The following is a 20,867-nucleotide window of genomic DNA, read 5'->3' on the forward strand; positions in this document are numbered from 1 at the left end:
AGGCATGACCGGGTCCAAGGGCCTGCGTGGCAGAGAATTTGAAGGCGCTGCCGCGTAGCCCCGGAAATGCGGTCTCTCTGCCGCCCTCGTCACCGCGTGCCGGGGACCAGGTCCCTTACGCGGGAGGAGAGGCACGAGGCCCGGGAAGCCAGCCCGCAGCGACCACTCAGTGAACAGATATTTAGGAACCGGGTCCTGGGGCCGGGCCCCGGGCCAACACCGGACCACGCTGATGAATGGGCTCTGGGCTTCGTCCTGGAGGAGCGCAGGCCGAGCGGCGCTGCAGACGCAGGAACATTTCCCGACGTCGCGGTCAGTGCTGTGAATAACCGAGGAGACCAGCCAGGGCGCGGGGCCTCGCAGGTCGGGCTTGAGAGTCGCCTCCTCCCTTCAGCGGCCGTGTGGCCTTGGACGAGTCATGACGTCCCGGCGTCTCGGGTCTCGGGTCCAGTGTCCCCTTGACTGGCTGCCCACGGGCCGGCATTCTCCTGGGATCACATTCCTCCCGGCCGGGCCCTGAGTCAGTCTCAGAAGAAGCCTGAGCGTCTTGCCCAAACATGGATTGAAAAGCCCTCGTCCAGCCTTCGCGCTTTTCATTCATTCATTCATTCATTCAACAAAGATGTGTTTCGTTATCGCCTCTGAGGCAGGCACCGTGCTAGACCCCCGAGGCCGCCATGGTGCTGGGAGCCCGTCTCTGTCCTCCCAGTGGGGGGGGGGCGGGGGAGTGGACACCGCGTTCGAGTGACCAGGGCGCTGGGTCCTTGGTGTCCGCCTGCGGCGTGGCCAGGCTTCCTCAGAGCCTTGAACAGAGCACACAGGTCTCAGCAAGAGGCTTTGCCGGCCCCGTCTCTCCACCTCCCACCTGGACCGGAGGAGGACGTGGGGTCCATGTTGCAGGCTTGAGGCCAGGACGGCAGCTAGGAGGCCTGGACAGACCTAAGTCAGCAGGCACCGTCACAAACGCCTGCTTGTTTGGGGCTTGTTCATCGCGGCAGCGTCCTATGGGTTGCTGGGGCTGGAGGGTGGAGGGGAGAGGGGTGGAAACGATTCTGAAAAGTGGGTGCCCTGTGAGGTGATGCTGTTCAGGAGGAGGCGTTTGGCCCGCTCGCTGGGGTTCTTCTCCTGGCCGCATCCTCACTGCTGGGTGAGAAGGGGCGGACGGGAGCGGAAACTCGGACGGTCCCCTGCGGTGGATTTGCTCAGCAGCGGGAGAAGGCATTTGAAGTTCAGATGCAGTCACACGCGGGCACTCTGTGCCAACTGATGTGGCACCTGCTTAGACTGGATTGCTGGGTGAGCAGGGGGTGTGTCCCTGCACTGCCGTCTGCTTAGAGAAAGAAAGGACTTACACGTCTGTGCTCCCGTGACCGGCAAGGACACGAGGAATCAGGGAGGCAAGAGGGAGTGGTGGGGCCTGTGGCAAACTGGTGAGCTCAGACCCCATGTGGGCCCAGGGCCTAAGTGCCCTGGAGTAGCCAGAAGCTGGACTTCCACACGCCGTGTCCAGATTGCTCGGTGCTGCCTCCGTGTTTAAAGTATGTACCACTCAAGCCAAGCAACCCACTGGCGCGCCACCCCGTGGCTCCCTGTGCTTCCGCCCGGCCTCCGCGTTGAATGGCTCCTGCGGAGGAAAGCTGGGCCGGCCCCTCGGAGGGGCTGCCCGTTAGGGGGTCGGTCCTCACCGGAGGGTCAGCTCGGTACCAGAGCTGCAGACGTGGTATCCGCCGTATCAATCCACCTTTTGGGGAGCGGGGCTGCTTCACGTGGAGATCAAGAGTAGGAAGGGGTGCCTGGCTGGCTTGGCTCCGTGGTTGAGCATCAACCTGTGAACCAGGAGGTCACGGTTCGATTCCCGGTCAGGGCACATGCCCGGGTTGCCGTCTCGATCTCCAGTGTGGGGTGTGCAGGAGGCAGCTGATCGGTGATGCTCTCTCATCATTGATGTTTCTCTCTCTCTCCCTCTCTCTTCCTCTCTAAAAGAAAAAATATTTTTATGTAAAAAAAAAAAAAAAGAGTAGGAAGAGGCTGAGGGTATGCAGGGGGGGTCTCTCCCACTCCCTCTAAGCAGCTCTTCCTGGGAGGCAGGGGGAAGGAGGGGGAGGGGAGGGGTGTGGCCTCCATCATGTGTGCCCTCCACCCTTACTGTGCGTCTCTGTTGTTTCTTGCAGTCTCTGTCTGCTGCTGCCTCTTCATCCTCTTCCTCTTCCTCTCGGAGCTCACCGGATTCATAACCACAGAAGTGTAAGTTACCCCCCGGGGGGCATCCCCGAGCTCCCCCAGAGGAGACGAGGGAGGGGCTCTAACCCGGAGAGAAACCTCAGAACCTCCCAGCCCTCTTTCCAAGCCCGTGGCACCGCCGCTCCTCTGATTCTTCCAGGGATTTGGAGTTTGAGCAGAAGGGAACGCGGCTGCGTTCAAGCAGGAAAGGAAATCCGGGGCCCCTCCTGTGGGGGCCTTCCGGTCCCCAGATGGACAGAGCTCGGTGGCCCTCTTTGCCGTCCCTCTGGTTGGCCAGGGGGCTTTTTCTCCCTCTGACTCATCCCGGGGTCATTCGATGCTAAAGCTGGAAGGGGTCAGAGAAAGGGTGCCGCTTCCCACCCGAGGGGGCGCGGCTGCTGCTGACCTCAGAGCCCGGCCCCTCCGCGGAGCCCCGTGCCCTGTTCCCAGGCCCACACTCGCTGAGGCATCGGTGCGGGCTTCCTGGCAGCGGCTGACGCATTGCGAGTCCATCCCCGATTCCTAGTAAATGCTCCGGGCCACGTGCAACACAGATGCCGACGGAAGGATTTAGTCACGGCCTCGGCCTCGCCGGACGCCCTTCTGAGAGGGAATTGGCCCCAGGATCTTCCTGCCCTGGCCAGGGGCTCGAGGCTTCCAGGCTTTCCGTGTTTACAACCTAGAAAGACAGCACGGGGCTTAAGCCCTGGCCACTCCTCCTCCGTCCAGCACTGGAATTTTCTTTTTTACTCATGGAATGTCTCGGTTTCCTCGGCCTCCCGCTCAGCCACCAGACTATGGGGAGCTGGAAACAGCTGCTTGGGCCCAGAAGGGCCTTGTTGCTGTATAAGCATGACCACCTCTGAGCCTCACACAGCCCTACAGGTGAGGAGACTGAGGCTCAGACAGGCGGGCACTGGCCCAGAGTCATGCAGCGAGGAGGCGGCTCCTCAGGCCCGCTGGCCTCGCCTCCCCTTAACTTGTTTCTGGATGTAGCTTCCTGCCCTCCACCTCCCTTCCCTGCCCCCCTGATCCTTTCTATAGCCCGGGGTCCTCACAGAGTGATGGAAAATGCACAGGACAAAGCTAGGCCGGCGTGGCTCCGTGGTTGAACCTCGACCCATGAACCAGGAGGTCACAGTTCGATTCCCAGTCAGGGCACATGCCTGAGTTGCCGGCTCAATCCCCAGTTAGGAAGGCATGCAGGAGGCAGCCGATCAGCAATTCTCTCTCATCGCTGATGTTTCTCTCTCTCTCTCCCCCTCTCCCTTCCTCTCTGAAATCCATAAAAATATATTAACATAAAACAAACACGACACCCGTGAAGCACAGTAGATCGAGGTTTGCCTGTGCTTCCCTGCAAGGACTTAGGGTGACATTTGGTGTCCGTAGACCCCTGTCTCCATGCATTTATCCTTTCCCGTTTCCTCCAGGTGACACTCACACGGCTGTCAGGCGCTCAGCACCTGGCATGATCCGTGCCCCGTGAAGGTGCATTTCCTCGTCCCCTCCCTTGCGTTAAGAACCTGCCCCCCTCGCCTCCCTCGCCTCCGGCTGACATTGTGAGGGCGGCTTCTGAAGCCCGTCACGAGGTGGAGGCAGGGGTCCCGGCAGGTGAGTTCTGACGTCAGAGCTTGCGTCGGGAGCAGGTGGGGCCCCGGCTGCTGGGTGAAAGGCGGCTCTAGCAAGCCTGGACGGCTCCTGTGTACCCAGGGCAGGGCTCTCCTTCCCAAGAGCGCACTGTTCCCACCGCCCTGCCCTTCCTCCCTCCCCCTCCCCCCGCTCTGACTTCCTCTTCCTGGCTCCTGGGGGCACCCTGGACGCACCGGTCCCACCAGGTCCCTGGAGAGGAAGCCAGATGAGGGTGAGGGAAGAATCCAAACAAGAGGCTATTCATCGAGTGTGCGCCCGCGTCCGGCCCTGGGCCCGCGAGCACGTCTCCATTCGCAGTGCGAGCGGCTGGAGAGGGAGGGAGGTGGGGACCAGCAGAGAGGCCTTTCGGGCCGAGGCTCCGTTCAGGACGGTGCAGTGACGCCCAGGCCCCTCACTCCCTGTTGCCAGGTAACCGTAGTACAGGAGTTGCCCACAGGGAGTCTGATGGGTGCGGACTGAGGACAACACAGAGAGACCAGAGGGGAAGGCTGCTCCCGTGCCGTCTTCCCTCCCTCGGAAGCTCGCCTGGCCCCTGGGGCGCCCTGCCGACTCCGGAGAACGGAGCGTCGCAGTTCTTTGCCTTTTCGGAGCAGCCGGCCCTCCCTGGCAGTTGTGTGCCCACAGTGGGTCAGCCCGCCCCCCCCCCCGCCCCCACCCCCGGAAATGAGGTCACGGCGGGTTGGACCCACACTGCTCCAAGCCTGGCCTGTGGTTATCCGTGACATAAGGCGCTATTCTGGCCTGGCCGGTGGGAGAGAAGAGGGCCTGTTTGTTTGGGTGGGTGGACTCCGACCTGGGCCCTGGACAGGCGTTAATTATGCTTGGGAAAGGGCCCCCCAGGGCGCTCTGAGGCCCGACTTTCCAGGGCAGCACGCACCCACCCGCCCCTCGGAGAATGTGGCCACGGAACATTCCAGCTTTGACTGCCCAGGCTCTGGCTGCCCTTACTTATTAACCTGATGAGGATTTATAATAAGAAACTAGCAGCTGGACCTCTCCGTTGACAATTTGTAGCAGAATACAACGCCTCGTCATTTCCAGTTCTGAACGTATATCGTAGGCCAGCGATCGGCAAACTCATTAGTCAACAGAGCGGCAAACCGCGGCTCACGAGCCGCATGTGGCTCGCAAGCCGCAGTTTGCCGACCACTGTCGTAGGCGACCCGGTGCCAGCCACGCAGGTTAGCGATTTACGATGATCAGCTCATCCCGCCTCACAAAATCCCTTGAAGTGGGCACCACGGTTCGCGTCAGCCCCACTTTACCGCCGGGGAAACCGAGGCACCGGGCGGCTGAAACCGCAGGGAGTTAGGAAGTGGTGGAGCCGGAGCATCGCCTGGCCTGTCGCCCACCCTTTTCCGCCCCGAGCATCGTGGCTCCCCGGGCGCCTGCAGCCGCTGCTTCTCGGTCAGAGAGGTTGACTGGGACTGGGGTGCTCCCTCCAGGTGAGGTGGCCGAGCCGTTGGAACCCCCGGAGGCCACCGCCCGCCCCGTGGACACTGGCAGGTTACCGTGACCCGTGTCCTCGCAGCTCCCCTGGCAGGCCCAGAGCGAGGAGGCCAGTAGCTTCACGGGAGGAGGAGCTGACTTCTCCCTCGGAGCCCAGAGACCCACCCTGGGTCCCGGCCTGGGAGCCGGGCCGGGTGGAGAGCCACGTGGTCACGGGAAGGAGCAGCGGGAGGCTGCCGGCCTCGGCACAGCGGCAAGGTCAGGTTCATGCCTCTAAAGCTCACCTCTTCGGAAGAGGGGACCCCGGGGGCCAGGGCCAGGTGAGGAGGCTGGTGAGGACCCAGGGGCCGAGGGTGCTAGCCCAGCGGCCGTGGAGAAGGCGTGGGGCAGGACTGGGTGTCTGCGAAGGGCTGATTTTGGGGGCATCATGACACCTGGGATGGTCAGGGCGTCAAACTCTGCGCGCTCGCTCGCATAACCTGCGTCTCTCCCCTCCCCGCCCTCCCCGGCCCTTGCTTGGGGCCTCACTGCTGTGTAAGTTTCCATTAAACCCACTTGTGAAGCACGGAGGTCAGGGACTTGGGGCAGGAATCCGAACTATTCGAGTGCTCTTTTAAAAGCAAATAAAATTGTTTTCCGTAGATGTCATCGGGCTCACGCCTCAGCCGAGAATCTCAAGGCCCTCCATGACATTCCGCCTACGCTCCCCACACACACCTCCCCAGTTCCTCTCTCCTCTCCCTACATGGCTAAGGCTCGCCCCCCTCCGCCCCCCACGCCATCCGCAGACTCCCTGACGCGGTCTGGTGTCCCCCACCTGGAATGTGCCCCCCACTCCACCAGCGCCGCCGGTCACCTCCCCCGCTCATTCCGTCTGCAGGGACGGCGAACCCCTGCTCCGTGCTGGCGGCTCAGCCCTCGTCTGGTGGGGGAGTCAGCTGCTGCGCGCGTGGGGAGTGGCGGGTGGGGGCAGAGGGAGGCTTTGGGGGCACAGAGGGAGTGGAACCCCTGAGTACCTCCAGACCCTGTGGCTATTGGGGCCGTGGGTGGGGGTGAGCACCTGACGATTACCAGGAAGATGGTGACACCTGCGTCACGGGTCTGCGTGGGTGCCCCTTGCGCCTCCGTTTTTCATTGATTCCTGTCCCACCCGGAGTCATTCAATGGAGGGGATATGGCACTGGGCTCCCAGGGCTTGAGGTTCAGATCCTGCCTCTCCCTCTTCTTGACCGTGTGACCTTGGCCGGGCTATCTGGTCTCATCCTGTGAAAAGAAAAAGTAACCCCTATCGAACCCGGGCTGGCCCTGCGGATTAAATGAGATACGGCCTGGGAAAGACTGGCACCCTCAGGGAGCCCAGGATGGGGGCGTCTCCTCTGATCCGTTATAAGAGAGGCCAGTGTTTACGCGGGCCTGGGACGTCCCAGGGCTGTGCTCGGCGCCTTACACACATGAGCACGCTTATGTATGTATTTGTTGTTTTAAATATATTTTTTAATTGATTTCAGAGAGGAAGGGGAAGGGAGAGAGAGAAACATCAATGATGCAAGAGAATCATTGATTGGCTGCCTCCTACACACACCCCCCACTGGGGATCAAGCTGGAAACTTGGGCATGTGCCCTGACCGGGAATCGAACCATGACCTCCTGGTTCATAGGTCAGCGCTCAACCACTGAGCCACGCCGGCCGGGCCACACGTGAGCACATTTAATCCTCACCACAGCGCCCTGATACTGTTGCTATACCTGTTACTATCAACTCAGTGGACACTGATGTTAATAATAGCAGTGAAAGCAGTGGGCATTTATGGAGCACGTGCTGTTGACTACGGTCGTGCCACGTCTGTGGTTGCCCCGTCTTACATCTGGGGAAACCAAGGCTGATGGAGGCAAAGGCCTTGGCCAAGGTCAGTCAGCCAGGAGGTGGCAGGGGCAGGATTTGACCCCGAGAGCCTGGACTTCCACCATGATGCCATCCACCAGAGTGAAGTGAGTGACAGACCCCTGCCTGGGCAGCCTGCCGCCGTATGGCCAGTCCGCACCCAGCCCTGGAAGTAGCCGGAATCCATAGCCCATTTTGTCTGTCTGTCTTTCTCCTTCCCTCTTTGTCTCCCGCTCCTCCTTCCTGGTTTTCTTTCCTTTTTTTAGTGAGGCGCCTATAGCCTAGAGACGGCAAAGTGCACAGATCTCGAAGATGAGGCTTGATGAATGTTTGCCTGTATTTACATGACATCCACGTCACCATCACCCCCACATCCACGTCACCATCACCCCCACATCCACGTCACCATCACCCCTACATCCATGTCACCATCACCCTTATATCCACGTCACCATCACCCCCACGTCCACGTCACCATCACCCCGACCAGACAACACATTTCCATGAGCTGGGAGGTTCCCTTCCCCCCCCCTCAGTCAGTAACCACCCCCCACCGCTATTCTGACTTCTGTTACCATCGATTAATTCTGCCTGTCTTTATGGGTTTTTTTTAATATTTTTTTTATTGATTTCAGAGAGGAAGGGAGAGGGAGGGAGGGAGTTAGAAACATCAATGATGAGAGAGAAGCATTCACCGGCTGCCTCCTGCACGCCCCACACTGGGGATTGAACCACAACCAGGGCCTGTGCCCTGACCGGGAATCGAACCGTGACCTCCTGGTTCACAGGTCAATGCTCTACCACGCCGGCCGGGCTAATTCTGCCTGTCTTTACACTTCATAGAAAGTTCTACCCGTTTTACAGGCTCAGAGAGGTGAAGCGACTTGTCCCAGGTCCCCCAGCTTCTCAGTGGCAGAGCCAGGGGCTGAGCCCACATCTGCCTGTCGCTGCCCCAGGGTCTTCTCATCGCCCTCAGCAGTGACAGGAAGAACCAGGCCCACCAGAGTCCCCAAACGTCGGTGAATCCATAAAAAGTTAATTTTCGCTCCAAATGGGCTTTTAAAGTCACCTGTGAAAACCAGTTCAGACCGGGCAGTGAGGTGAGCCAGCCGGGCAGGCCCCTGGGTGACACGGTGGCTGGGCGGCAGGAAGCCAGCAGCCTGGAACGTTGCCCGGGACTCGCTCGGAGGTGGCCGCATTGACCTCATCGGGCGGCACAGGTGGCTGCACCGTTCGTCCCACAGCCCCGGGCCCTTCAGGAAGGCGCCTGGGAGGAGCCCGCTCCAGCCTCACGTAACCAGACTGGCCCGACCTAGGCAGGGAGTGGGTCTTCCACCCTCCCCAGCCCCTCAGCCCCTCCGTCTGGGCAGCACTGGGGAGCCGGGGCCCCTGGGCTGGGAGGGGCCTCCCACAGGGGGCCTCCAGGGTGTGCTCACCTTGGCGCCACACCCGAGGCTCACCTGGCTCTGGGAGCTGAGGTCACCTCCCGAGGATTGCCAAGGGATGACATCATCCCACAATCCCTCAGTGCTGCGGGGGCCCCGCCTCCCAGGTGGGAGAGGTGAGCAGCTTCAAGGAAGAGTCTCCCTGGGCTGGGAAGGGAGGCTGGGGCTCTCCCTCGGTGACCGGGTGACCGTTCTGTTAATCACCCCAAAGTCTCATTACCCAACAGCCCTCCTGAGTTGCGACGTGGGGCTGGGGTGGGAATCGGGCACTGAAGCATTTGGCCCTGAGACGTCCATCCTCCAGCATCACCCCCTGCTATGCTGTCCGCTCCTCCCCCTGGCTCATTGGTCCTTCCTGTTCTTTGATGCGGGCCAGCGAGCCTGCCAAGCACAGGCCCTTGTCTCCCCACCCCACACGCTGTGGCCCCAGAGGACCAGGGCCCCCCTCATTTTTCCCGTTGACCCTGGATGCAGAGGACAGGGAGGAGGAGGCCAAGGGAGCCCTGGGGCTCGGGCAGAAGGCAGACCTGGCCATTTCCTGCTGTGTGGCCTTGGGGATGGGACTCACCCTCTCTGAGCCTCAGTTTCCTGCCTGTAGAATGGGGATCAGGACATTCCGCAGGGGCAGGCGGGACCCCATGAATGCCCACAGACCCGATTGGGCCGTTCCCGGCTTGATGGGCTGGAGGCCCAGCCACCTGAAGGCTGAGCTGTGCCGGCCTCGCTCTTGTTTGTGGGAACACTCTTGTGGCCCCGGGTGTGTGTTGTGAGTGAGCCCACCGTTTCTTATTAATTGGGCGCCCACCATTTCACCCTCGGAGCTGGGGCACAGAGGCAGGATCTTCGTAAAAACAAAACGCCCTCGCCCTGGCCTGACTCACTCTTTCCCCAAGAAGTGGCCACCGACGAGGCTCTCACAGAGTCGGGCTGGTTAGAGCCGCAGTCCTTTATGCACGGCCTGTGCCCAGGACCCCAGGGGCCGCCTGGCGCTGCCCGTAGCTGCCCACGAGGCCTGTAGATTCGGCTCCCTCCCATGGAGGGCGCTCTCTGGGGACCAGGCGTCCGACACGGCTCCCCAGGGATGTCCTCCACGGCACCTCGAGCTCAGCGGCCGCACGGAACCCAGTGTCTCCCTCCCACCGCCCCGCCTCTCTTCCTAGGAATGGTTCCAGGTGACGTCCTGCCCTGTCCATCAGCGAGCCGCCTGCTCTCGCACCCTCCCCTCCTCTCCATCCCCACCACACCCGGCCAGGCGCCCTCATCACCTGCACCTGCAGCAGCCTCCGCCGGGCCTCCGGAGGCATGGCGGCCCCTCGGTCAGCCTTCCTTACGGCGGGCAGAGGGAGGCCATAACGTGCAGCCTGGCCGTGGCGCTGGGCTCAGGTTCAAGTGCGAAGCCTCCGCGTGGCCTCGGAGCCCGCCCGACCTGGCCCCGCCCATCCTCTGGCACCCCTGCTTCCCTCTGCTCCACACTGCAGCCAGCGACCTCCATTGGGTTCCCCAAGGAGCCGTGCCCCTCCCGCTCCCAGGCCTCTGCCCCGCTGTCCCGAGAGCCCCCCTCCCTCCTTGTCAGGACAGCCCCTCACCCTCAGACCTCAGCGGCCACCTCCTCAGAGCAGTCTCCCAGCCACTTTCCCGAGGGCAGCCACGCCGGCCGGCCCTCTTGGGGGGTCGGGGAGCCCATGTCTTTCCATAATCATCTAATGATACCTGGTTGGCTGTTTACCCAGGAGGCGGGGGTGTCTGAGCCCCGTGAGGGCCGAGACCACGGGGCCTGGGTCCTCTCTCACTCCAGGGCCGGACAGGCCGGGTGCTCGGACGCACAGGTTGAATGGATGTGCGTCACTCACCGATCCCAGTGTGTGGCTGTTGTCCCCAACAGCAAGGTGTCACGGCTGTCCTTAGAGCCACCTGCCCTGACCCTATGCCCCCCCAGAGTGTCCCATCCCCCGCCCTGAAACTGGTGACTGTTAGCTCATGCGGCAAAGGGACCTTACAGTGAGATTACTCGTATGTCGAGGGTCTTGATATGGGAGGTGACCCTGGGTTGTGCAGGGGGGCGGGGTGAAACCACAGAGGGCTTCTCGGAGGAAGGTGGGCGGTGAGAGGGGCGGACATGCCACTGGCCGGCTGGGAAGAGAGGGAGGGGCTGCGAGCTGAGCGGCCTCCGGACGCCGGGAAAGGCAGGGAAAGGCCTTCTCCCTGCAGAGCGCGTCCGGACTTCTGACCTCCAGGAGCTCATTACCTTTAAGGCACTGACTTTCTGACGGTGGTTGCAGCAGCCACGAGACACTGCCACATCGCTGCGGTGTCCTCAGACCTGGCACCCGCCCAGGGTTTGTGACAGTCGGGGTGGGAGGGGCGCTCAAGAGGGGAGGAAGGACCCAGCCAGTGTGGCTCAGTGGTTGAGCATCACCCTATGAACCAGGAGGTCACGGATTGATTCCTGGTCAGGGCACATGCCCGGGTTGCGGGCTCGATCCCCAACAGGGGGCGTGCAGGAGGCTGCCGATCTCTCCATCTCCCTTCCTCTCTGAAATCAATAAAAATATATTTATAAATAAAAAAAAAAAGGACAGAGGAGGCAAGAAGGTGCCGTGTGCCTTTGGGCACCAGGCTCTGGTCCCTGGGCAGGCCCGCGGTTCTCATTGGCGTGTTCACACCGCTCACACCCCATGTAACAGCCGTGTTCACAGAGGTGACAGCCGCTGAGCTCCCACAGGGAGAGGCAGGGCCGGGACTGGAGCTTGAATCCGACTCCTATGCTCCTGCCTCCAAGTGCGAGGCCAGCTTTTGGAGGGCACCTGCCATCGCCGGCCTGTACCTGAGCGGGCGCAGGCTCCCCCGGAGGGAGCGCAGGCTCCGGAGCAGGAGTCCCCACGCCAGCTGGTCCCGGCGGCCCCGCCCCATCTCAGCCAGGGCTTCTGCGCTTGTCTCCCTCAGTGTGAACGAGCTGTACGTCGATGACCCGGACAAGGACAGCGGGGGCAAAATCGACGTCAGCCTGAACATCAGCTTACCCAACTTGCACTGTGACCGTGAGTATTCCCAGCAGCCCTCCCCCCAGCACGACCCCCCCCCCCGACCCCCTGTTCCCCTCCACCCACCCCACCCACCCCGTGTAGGCAGAGCTTGGGTGCATAATTGGCGAGACAGCCGGGGCCAGCTAAGCGCACAGCGCAAGCTGCCAACCACAGGTAGAATGTGATCACATGTGAATGCACTTGGTGGTTTTCTGGGATAAAAAGCAAGAAATTGCTAACGGGGGTTACCTCTGGAGAGTAGCCGTGTGTGTGTGTGTTGGGGGGGGGGTCTCTTAGGTCAGAGAAGCAGAGTTAGGTTCCCTGCAAATGGTTGACTGAGGGAGGGCTCTCAGAAGGAACCTGTAGGGCGTCAGGGAGGCGAGAGGACACGCAGAGATGTGTGGCGTGTGAAGGACACCGCGGTTTGTCCCTCCTGGTAGCAAGGGGCCGGGCTGTTGTTATCCGCATCCTTGATACCCTTGACGAACGGGTGCAGGGTGGTGTGTGGGTGATGGGTGGGGGTCGTATAACCCCCCAAGCATCTCAAGGCAAGGGGGCCTCCAACCAGCCAAGAGTGGTCACCTGAAGAGGGATGCAGCTCCGAGCTGTCAGCGGCCGCCGGGAAGCTTCCTTTTTACTTCACACTCTATTTTGTTGGTTTCATTTGTTTCAACCAAGAGGGTGAATTATTTGTATAAACAGAACTCATTGGAAGAGTGGTGTGTGGCATCAGATTCTGCCTTTTTGGTCAGTAAAACTGTGTGACGCCGGCTAAGGCAACCTCTCCGACCTCAGTTTCCTCATCTGTAAAATGGGCTTGGTGCTCTCTATTGCCTGAAGCTGTTGAGAGGACGTGGTAAGCTGGTTCTTAGGCTTGTGGGCGAGTGGACTGGGTGTCCCCTCCGGGACTGGGGTTCTACCAGTTCCTCTGCCCCAGCCTGGCACGTAACCCCCTGCCTTCCTATTGAAGGGCAGCACATTGGGCGGGTCTGCAGGCGAAGATAGGGTGTCGGCCCTGTTCCTGCTTTTGCTGAGAATTGCATCACAATCCTGAATCCACAGTGGGCCCCGAGCCAGGGAACCTGTTGAAATAGGTCGGCTTTATTTTTATTTTAATCCTCTTTCTCTTAGAAAAATAACTCATCTGGCAGCTTCTCATTCAGGAACTGGTCATGTCTCTGGAACAAGGAAATTCTTAGGCCAGAGGCCTGGGACCAGTGGGACAGGGGAGGGGAGGGATGTGGTTCTAGGCTCCGTCCCAGCTCCAGGCAGCGGCCCAAGAGGGGCCGGCGGCCTCCAGCGGCGGCCGCGCTGGCTCCCGGGGTCCTGCCCCTCTGCGGGGCCATCACCCGACCCCCGTGGCTCCTGCTAGAGCCCCACGCCCTGGAATTTTTCAAGGAGAACTGCAAGTTTATATTATAGGGAAACAAACGTGTGCTGGTCGTTGTACCTTTGGAAAATCCGGAGCCGCGGCGAGAGGAGACATCGCCCCTCCTTCACCCCCGCGACGGCCTCGCTGACGGTCCAGGCCGTTCCGTCCCGCTGGCTCTCCTTTCCGTACATTTCCAAACCGGCTGAGCTCATGCTGCATGTGCAGTCTCATATCCTGCTTTAAACACGATGGGCTTTTTTGGTTACACAACGAATACAGGAGTACATTTTTTTTTTTAATTTCTTAATAAGGTACATGTTCAAAATTCAGAAATAGATCAAGAAAAAAGTAAAAGAAATACGTGTTCCCCAGGGTGCCACCCGCCCCAGAGGAGGCCTCTGCCAGCAGTGGGGCCCTCCCCCCACCCCTGGGTCGGTCAGTCTGTCTGCCGGCCTGCCTGTCAACATTCTTTTCTTTTTCCATCACTGAGACCCAGCGGTATGGGACCTTTCGGGGTTTCGTTTTCCAGCTCATATCTTGGAGCTGTTCTTCGGTCCCTCAGAGGATTAGCGGAACAGTAACCACCGCTAGCGCTGATGCAGCTCGGAGTCCGGGCCAGGCCCCGCCGCGGACGCGTTAGCTGTGTTAAGGCGAGAGGTGTTCTCAAGGGCATGAGGGCCCATGGGTTCCAACCCAAGCTTCATCGTGGCTTAGCTGTGAGATCACAGGCAAGTTACTTCACCTCTCTGTGCCTCGGGGTCTCCCCGCAAAGGATGGGTCTGACAATGTGACCTTCCCCACAGGGATGTCCAGGGGGAACATTCTTACCTAAAAGGCACCTCGAAGAGTGTCTAGCGCCTAGTCAGGGCTGTTTTAGTTCTTTCTCCTCCTCAGACACGTAGGCTGGAGGAGGACCCCGGAGCACAGAGAGGTTAGGTAACTGGTCCGCGGTGCAGCCCCACACTCGTGGCCTCTCCCACGTCCCTGCGGCCCAGCATTCCTGAGGAGGCTGTTCCATTGACCGGGCGCTGTTGACGGGCAGCTGGCTGGGTTGCTTCCATTTGTCATAGTTTCAAATAAGGTTGCCCGGAGAGCCTCCTGCACACGCCTGGTCACGTGTGCATCTGGGGGACAGGCTCCTGGGATGGAACTGCCGACTCAAACGGGGACCCGCTGCGCGAGCCTTACACCCGTGTCCTGCAGGTCCATGAGCATCCTCGTCACTGGCTGCCTCCCATTCTCTTCTCTGGATGGGCCCTGGTCCACGTCCCCGTCTCCACGGAGGAATCGGGTTGTTCCCTTTTTTTAAGATGAGCTCACTTAAAACGTTGCTTCCGGCTGCCCTTTCTCTACACGGCAACCTCCGTCCTAGAATTCTCCTCAGGGAAATTCCTGCGTGTCTGTAGTTTATGGGGACCCCCCCCCCACCTTGCCACTTGGACCCTCTCAGGACAAGCAGTTGGCGTGCGCCTGCCCATTTTCCAGGCTGGGAAGCTGAGTCACAGAGGTGGTGGAGTCACTGGAGTCGAGGACCAGGACTCCCCAGGTTTCTCATCTAGTGAACTGAGCAACCCCAGAAAGTGCCTGAGCTCCTGCAGGGGGGCCTGGAGGAACGGCAGGGGGTAAAGGAAGGTGTGAATGAGTGAATGAATGAGGGATGAATGAATGAATGAATGAATGAGCCGGTTTAACCAGGGACCCAGGGACTGACTGAGGTCCATGAAGTGCTGAAGTTCATTAAGCACTTGCCACTCCTGTGCACTGGACCCTGTTCTAAGCGTTTTCTATCCAGATGAACTGTTTGAGCCTCGTGACTCCCCAAGGAAGGCTTAATTGTTATCACCCCATTTCCCAGGAAAGAAACGGAGGCCGAGAGCGATGAAGAGCCTCTGCCGGGGTTGGTAAAGGCTGGCAGGGCCAGGCCTCAGACCTCCTCCTAACCCCGACCCTCTGCTGCCTGCCCGCAGCCTCCACCTAGCAGAGTGTTACCCCTGCACCCCACAGTCCTCCATCACTAGCCCATGAGCTGCTGCCCCCCTGCACCCCACAGTCCTCCATCACTAGCCCATGAGCTGCTGCCCCCCTGCACCCCACAGTCCTCCATCACTAGCCCCATGAGCTGCTGCCTCCCCATTTCTTCCCCTCGTCCTTTCCAGCCACAGACAGGGCGGGGGCGGGGGGGAGTAGTAGGGGGGCGGTTGGCTCCCTCTTAGTCCAGGGTCACTTTCTCCTCTTCCGATGGCTGACACCCCTCTGTGACTCTGGGCCCCGGACCTTGAGCCCAGCCGCGCCTGTCCACGGGGTGGATGGAGGAGGGGGCAGTCCTCCCCCGTTTCTCTGACTGACTGTGACTCTCCCTCCTCGGCTCTCGCAGTGGTCGGGCTGGACATCCAGGATGAGATGGGCAGGCACGAAGTGGGGCACATCGACAACTCCATGAAGATCCCGCTGAACAACGGGGCGGGCTGCCGCTTCGAGGGCCAGTTCAGCATCAACAAGGTACAGAGACCCAGGGCCCCCCCCCGCCCCCCCGCCCCCGGTCCTCTGCCTCCTAGAAACCGATGGCAGAGCTGTGCACCAGGCATTCCCAGCGAGTGGGGTCAGCACCCAGGGGTCTGGCAGTGCCTGCTGAGGGTCTGCGTGGGGATCCAGGCTCCCTGGGGTTCGGAGCCCCTGCTGGCTGGAGCAGGTGGCGGGGGTGGGGGGCAGTAGAGGTGAGAAGATGGCGGCATTGGCAGCCCTGAGCCCTGCATTTGCATCCCAGCTCCATCCCCTCTTGGCCAAGCAACGCCCTCCAAGTCACTCAACCCATCTTAGCCTCCGTTGTTTTTATTGTTTTTTTTCCCAAAAAAATTATTTTTATTGATTTCAAAGAGGAAGGGAGAGAGAGAGAGAGAAACATCAACGATGAGAGAGAATCACTGATCAGCTGCCTCTTGCACGCCCCACACCGAGGGTCAAGCCTGCAACCCGGGCACGTGCCGTGACCGAGAATCGAACTGTGACCTCCTGGTTCATAGGTTGACACTCAGCCCTTGAGCCATCCCGGCCGGGCTTAGCCTTGGTTTTCACATCTTTAGGCTGAGGGTGGGGTGGTGATAATCACCTAATGATACCCCTCCTTTCACAGTGTGTGTGTGAGGAATAAGTGAGCTAGTACGCATTCATTCATTCCAAAAACTTTTATCAAGCGCCTTCCCAGTCCCAGGGCAGGTGATCAGCTCAGGGGCAAAGCGTGGAATGGGTGGGCGGAGTCCCAGTGCTGGTGACCTTCGGCTCTGGTGGAGGGAGACGACATAGACAAGCTGAAAAGCGCGTGCGGACCCCGGCATCCCGGCCCCCGGCTCCCGCTCCTCCCCCGGGCCCCCCCCTGCTTCCTCTTGCCGACACCTCGGCCACAGGTGACGTGACCAGCGTGTCCATTCACTTCAGAGCACAGCTCGGGCCAGTCTCTGCCCCCACCCTTGACAGGTGAATGGTTCATGCCTTTGAGGGGCTCACCGTCGAGGGGTGCTCGGATAAGAAAGCCCGCCATGGTGACGGGCGGGTGAGGTTCACAGCCGGCCCCACCCTGTATCTCGAAGCATCAGGCTTACGCTTGCCGCGTGGCCCCTTATCTCCCCATCAGGAAGCTGGCCAGCAGCCAGATGTCAGAGGTCACATGTTCCCAGCTGCACCGGCAGCCCAGACTCCCCGCTTACTCACCCGGCGCCCCAGGGGGCTGGCAGGATCGGCGGGGGGTTGGGGCCTGGCCTCTTCTCTGTATTTTTAAAATCCATCAGAGGCACTGACGCAGGTTCCTAAGTCACGGGCTCTGGAAGCGTCGGCTTTCCTTTCTCCGGCCCAGTGTGTGCTGGCATGAGTCAGCCACCTGTGATGGGTTCTGTGCGGAGGGGGCGCGGGTCACTGAGTCACAGCCCGAGGGGTGGCAGCGGGTGGCAGATGCGCAGGGGCTGGCCTCCTTGACTCACGTAGCTCTGGGACGGGAGGCCCCGGCCCCCAACACGGTTCTGAACTCTGCCCACGTCCACGGGGCCCACGTCCCCGTGTGGGGGAGCCCTGAAGGACGCGCCAGACGCCACGGGGGTCTTATTTCCGGGGGTGGACGGTGACGGGGACTGTAGTCCTGACTACATCATGTGGGTTTCTTATAATGCGGATGTATCCAGGTATTATTTACAGGAGTAAAAGTGATGTTTAAAATAGGTTTTTAATATATATATATTTTTAATTGATTTCAGAAAGAGGAATGGAGAGGGAGAGATAGAAACATCAATGATGAGAGAGAATCATTCACCGGCTGCCTCCTGCACACCTCCCCTCCCCGCCACCGGGCATGTGCCCTGACCGGGAATTGAACCCTAACCTCCTGGTTCATAGGTCAACGCTCAACCACTGAGCCATGCCAGCCGGGCACATTTAAAATACGTCTAAACGCAGTGGCTCTTGCCCAGGCCCTGGCTGTGTGCATGCTGGGCCCCCTTCAGGGGGGTCCCCTCTCGGCTCTGATGACAAACACGTCCATCCTGCGAACCCAAACCAGTGACACCCGCCATCGGCTTGCACTCGTCACCTCATTGCCTCCTCCCAGGAACCCTCTTGGTTATCATCCCCATTTTGCTGATGGGGAAACTGAGACCCAGAGCAGCTACTGACCATGCCCAAGGCCCCCAGCTAGGAAGTGGGGCCCATGTGGAGCTCAGCTGCCGCTCTGTCACGGTCCTCGGGCCCCCAGAGCGGGCGATGTGCCCCTCCCGGGAGATCTGACCGAGCTGTCATTCCCGCTCACCCCGGGACCCCTGGCTGCCTCCACCTCCTCCTCCCAGCGCCCCAGGCCCAGGGCCCAGGCTCCATGCTAGCCACTCCACTGTGAGCTCGCCGAGGCCGGGCCACGTCCTGTTGGCCAGGTTCCTCCCGTGTCAGCCCACAGCTCAGGCCCCAGCGAAGACGGGGCTGTTCCTGAGAGAGAGCCACCGTGTTTGAAACGGGCGTGATTGCGAAAGAAGCGACACTTCCTCCTCTACGGGCTGGCAGTGCTGCTTCGGAGTTTGAGGAAGCCCCTTGGGCTGTAAGCCGAAGGTCGTCCCCTCACCCACTGTGGCGCCCACAGCCAGGGAGGTGGTGGTGATTGGAGCCACGGCCTTGTGCCAGGTGCCCAGCGGGCATGCGCTCCCCCCAGCCCCCAGCAGCCCCTCGGGTAGCTCTGTCACTGCCGCCGTCTGCAGACGAGGAACCTGCGGCTCAGATGGGGGGCTGTGGCTCCTCAGAGTCTCGTGGCCTGTCCGACTTGGGTCCAAATCCAAACGTGTCCAACTCTAGGGGGAAGCCCTGCACCCCCCTCTTGGGGGCAGCCCACCGACCTCCTGGCGCTCGCCTCTCTCCCCAGGTCCCCGGCAACTTCCACGTGTCCACACACAGTGCCTCGGCCCAGCCCCAGAACCCGGACATGACCCATGTCATCCACAAGCTCTCCTTCGGGGACACGCTACAGGTGAGCAACCCCGCCACAGGGGCGTGGCCCGGGGTGGGCCCAGGGGCTGTGTCCCCGGAGCCGTCTGTCCTTCCTGGGCACAGAGCGATGCCCTCCAGAGGGATCGCCCCCTTTGATCCTCGGCTCCATCCACAGCCTGTCTGGTTCATTTCTCCTGAGCACGCGGCTGCCACAGCGCGCTGGCCTCTGCCCGTGCAGCCTTAGGAGGTGGGAGGGGGGCCCACATTTTACAGACATGGCGCTGGGGCCAGAGAAGCCACTTGTCCAGGGTCTCCCAGCAGATCTGTCCGGCTCCACAGACCAGCCCGCCCCCCCTCCACGGCCCCCTCGGCCTGCCTGCTCGGATAGGGTGAGCGTGGTGAATGAAGTGTCCAGAGTCCTGGCTGCTGATCCAGGGGCCCCTCCAGCAGGCCCGGCCCCGCCCCGCCAGCAGTTTCTTACTCGTGGCAGCAAACACAGACCACGAGGGCCCTGCACCCGGTGGCCCGCGGCCGACCCTCACAGCCAGGGCCCGGCCTGGAGGCGGTGGCGGCCCCTGAGGCCTCCGCGCTGTGCTTCTCCGCAGGTGCAGAATGTCCACGGAGCCTTCAATGCGCTGGGGGGCGCGGACAGACTCACCTCCAACCGTACGTATCCGCCTGGAGCGCCTCCAGCCCGGGACCCCGAGCAGCCGGGAGGGACGGGGAGGGCGGCGCCGTTCTCGGCCGCACGGGGAGCCAGGCTGCTCGGCTTCTCCCCACGGCTGCCTGGGGGAGGTGGCATGACCCATCCCACAGGGCAGGGGAGAGTGGCCTGTTCCCGGGAAAGTGTGGCAGCCCCAGGCGCACCGGGAGTGTCCGTGAATACCAGCCGCTGTGTCGTCACTGCCGTCCTGACAGCCGTGTAATTAATTGTCCTTCGTTGAGCTAATCACCTGAGTCCCACAGGGAGTGACGGCAGAGCCAGAACTCATCCCAGGCCACGTGGCACCGTGGGAACAGGTCTGTGGGCAGCTCAGTCAGGTCTGGCCACCCAGGCCGCCTCTCCCACCCCCTCTTCCTGCTTGAACCCCTCCCACCCACAGATGCCCCCACCCCGAGCCCTCTCCCGCCTCAGCGCCCCGGCCCTTCGGCCCTGATTGAAGAGCATACCGCATCCTCACACGCCGGCCCAAAGCACGCCACCTGCACCCAGGGGTGCGCCCACGCTCGGGGCCTCGGGCACGTGCACGGCACCGGCCCGGGAGGCCTGTTCCCCGCTGGGTCCCGCAGGACAGGTTACCTGGCCTTTTCTAATGGCCTCACCTGAGCTCACCTTTTTTCATCCACAAGGCTTTTCTTCTTGTTTCTTTTTCTTTTTCAATTGATTTCAGAGAGGAAGGGAGAGGAGAGAGAGAGAGATAGGAACATCAATGATGAGAGCGAATCATTGATGGGCTGCCTCCTGCATGCCCCCCACTGGGGATCACCCCCGCAACCCGGCCATGTGCCCTGACCAGGAATCGAACCGTGACCTCCTGGTTCATAGGTCATTGCTCAACCACTGAGCCACACCGGCCGGGCTTCTTACTGTTTCTTAAAATGCATTCTGCTCTCTAATCGTCAGAAATCTAAGCAAGAGAAGGCACCGCCCCCCCCCCCCCGCCCTGCGCTGCCCCCCAGGAACTGCCCTGTGCGTTCTCTGCCCCTGTGAGTTCTTGTCCAGCCACACACACAAGCCGTTTCTTCAGAGCGCATGTGCTCCGCCTACTGCATCCCCGCCTGTGGCACAGTGTTCCCGCGGTGACGGTGACGGAGGCCCGGTTGCCGTCGGCCAGCTCGGCCAGGCTGAATTCAGGTGTTGTCTTCTCTTGGGGAGTGTCTGCCTCTCGTCTCTCACCCTGACCTGACGGTAATGCCGCTGGTGTTGGTGGCATGTGCTCTCCGTTCCCCAGTGGCTTCCCAGCGCTCCGTGCCCGTGGGTGCTCCTCCAGCGGCGTCCAAGCAGACACTTTCCCTCTTGTGTTCATGCGAGTGTCACGAGTGGTGGGGAGTCGTCATGGGTCTGTGTAAGGGCAGCGTGTTGTCTCAAGGTGGCCCCAGGGGTGCAAGCCAATAGAGGGTGTGGGCAGAAAACCTTGCAGCTTAACGAAAGCTACGCTCATGGCAAGAAAAATGCCTTAGGTCGGGGAGCAGACGCTGGATTTTATCTCCTCAAACTGGGTCCCCCTGCTGGGCCTTTGCCTTGGAGGGTCCCTGTGCCCTCGGGTCTTCCCACTGGGGCTGCTTGTTGTCATTCAGGTTCAGCGCAAATGCCGCCACCTCAGAGAGGCCCTCCCTGATTACCTTATCTACAGTAAACCCCACTCCTAAGG

The 20,867-nt window shown here is 61.0% G+C and overlaps 1 protein-coding gene and 1 long non-coding RNA gene across 6 annotated transcripts in view; one reads left to right on the plus strand and one right to left on the minus strand.

Moving 5' to 3' along the window:
- The window catches only part of ERGIC1 (endoplasmic reticulum-golgi intermediate compartment 1), an 85,518-nt gene that overhangs the window by 46,901 nt on the left and 17,750 nt on the right, over positions 1 to 20,867 (plus strand). For all 5 annotated transcript variants that reach the window (XM_054718148.1, XM_054718149.1, XM_054718147.1 and 2 more), the window contains exons 3-7: positions 2,172 to 2,244; positions 11,593 to 11,687; positions 15,419 to 15,543; positions 18,431 to 18,535; positions 19,101 to 19,161. In XM_054718148.1, the coding sequence (XP_054574123.1) occupies positions 2,172 to 2,244; positions 11,593 to 11,687; positions 15,419 to 15,543; positions 18,431 to 18,535; positions 19,101 to 19,161 (459 nt within the window). The remainder of the gene's footprint in view (positions 1 to 2,171; positions 2,245 to 11,592; positions 11,688 to 15,418; positions 15,544 to 18,430; positions 18,536 to 19,100; positions 19,162 to 20,867) is intronic.
- LOC129149519 (uncharacterized) lies at positions 16,212 to 16,780 on the minus strand. The gene is made up of 2 exons (XR_008556445.1): positions 16,546 to 16,780; positions 16,212 to 16,322 (listed from the first exon to the last, which is right to left on the minus strand). It is a non-coding gene; the product is annotated as an uncharacterized LOC129149519 (long non-coding RNA).

Source organism: Eptesicus fuscus, chromosome 6 (genome assembly GCF_027574615.1).
Source record: "Eptesicus fuscus isolate TK198812 chromosome 6, DD_ASM_mEF_20220401, whole genome shotgun sequence".
In the NCBI taxonomy this organism is placed as follows: domain Eukaryota; kingdom Metazoa; phylum Chordata; class Mammalia; order Chiroptera; family Vespertilionidae; genus Eptesicus; species Eptesicus fuscus.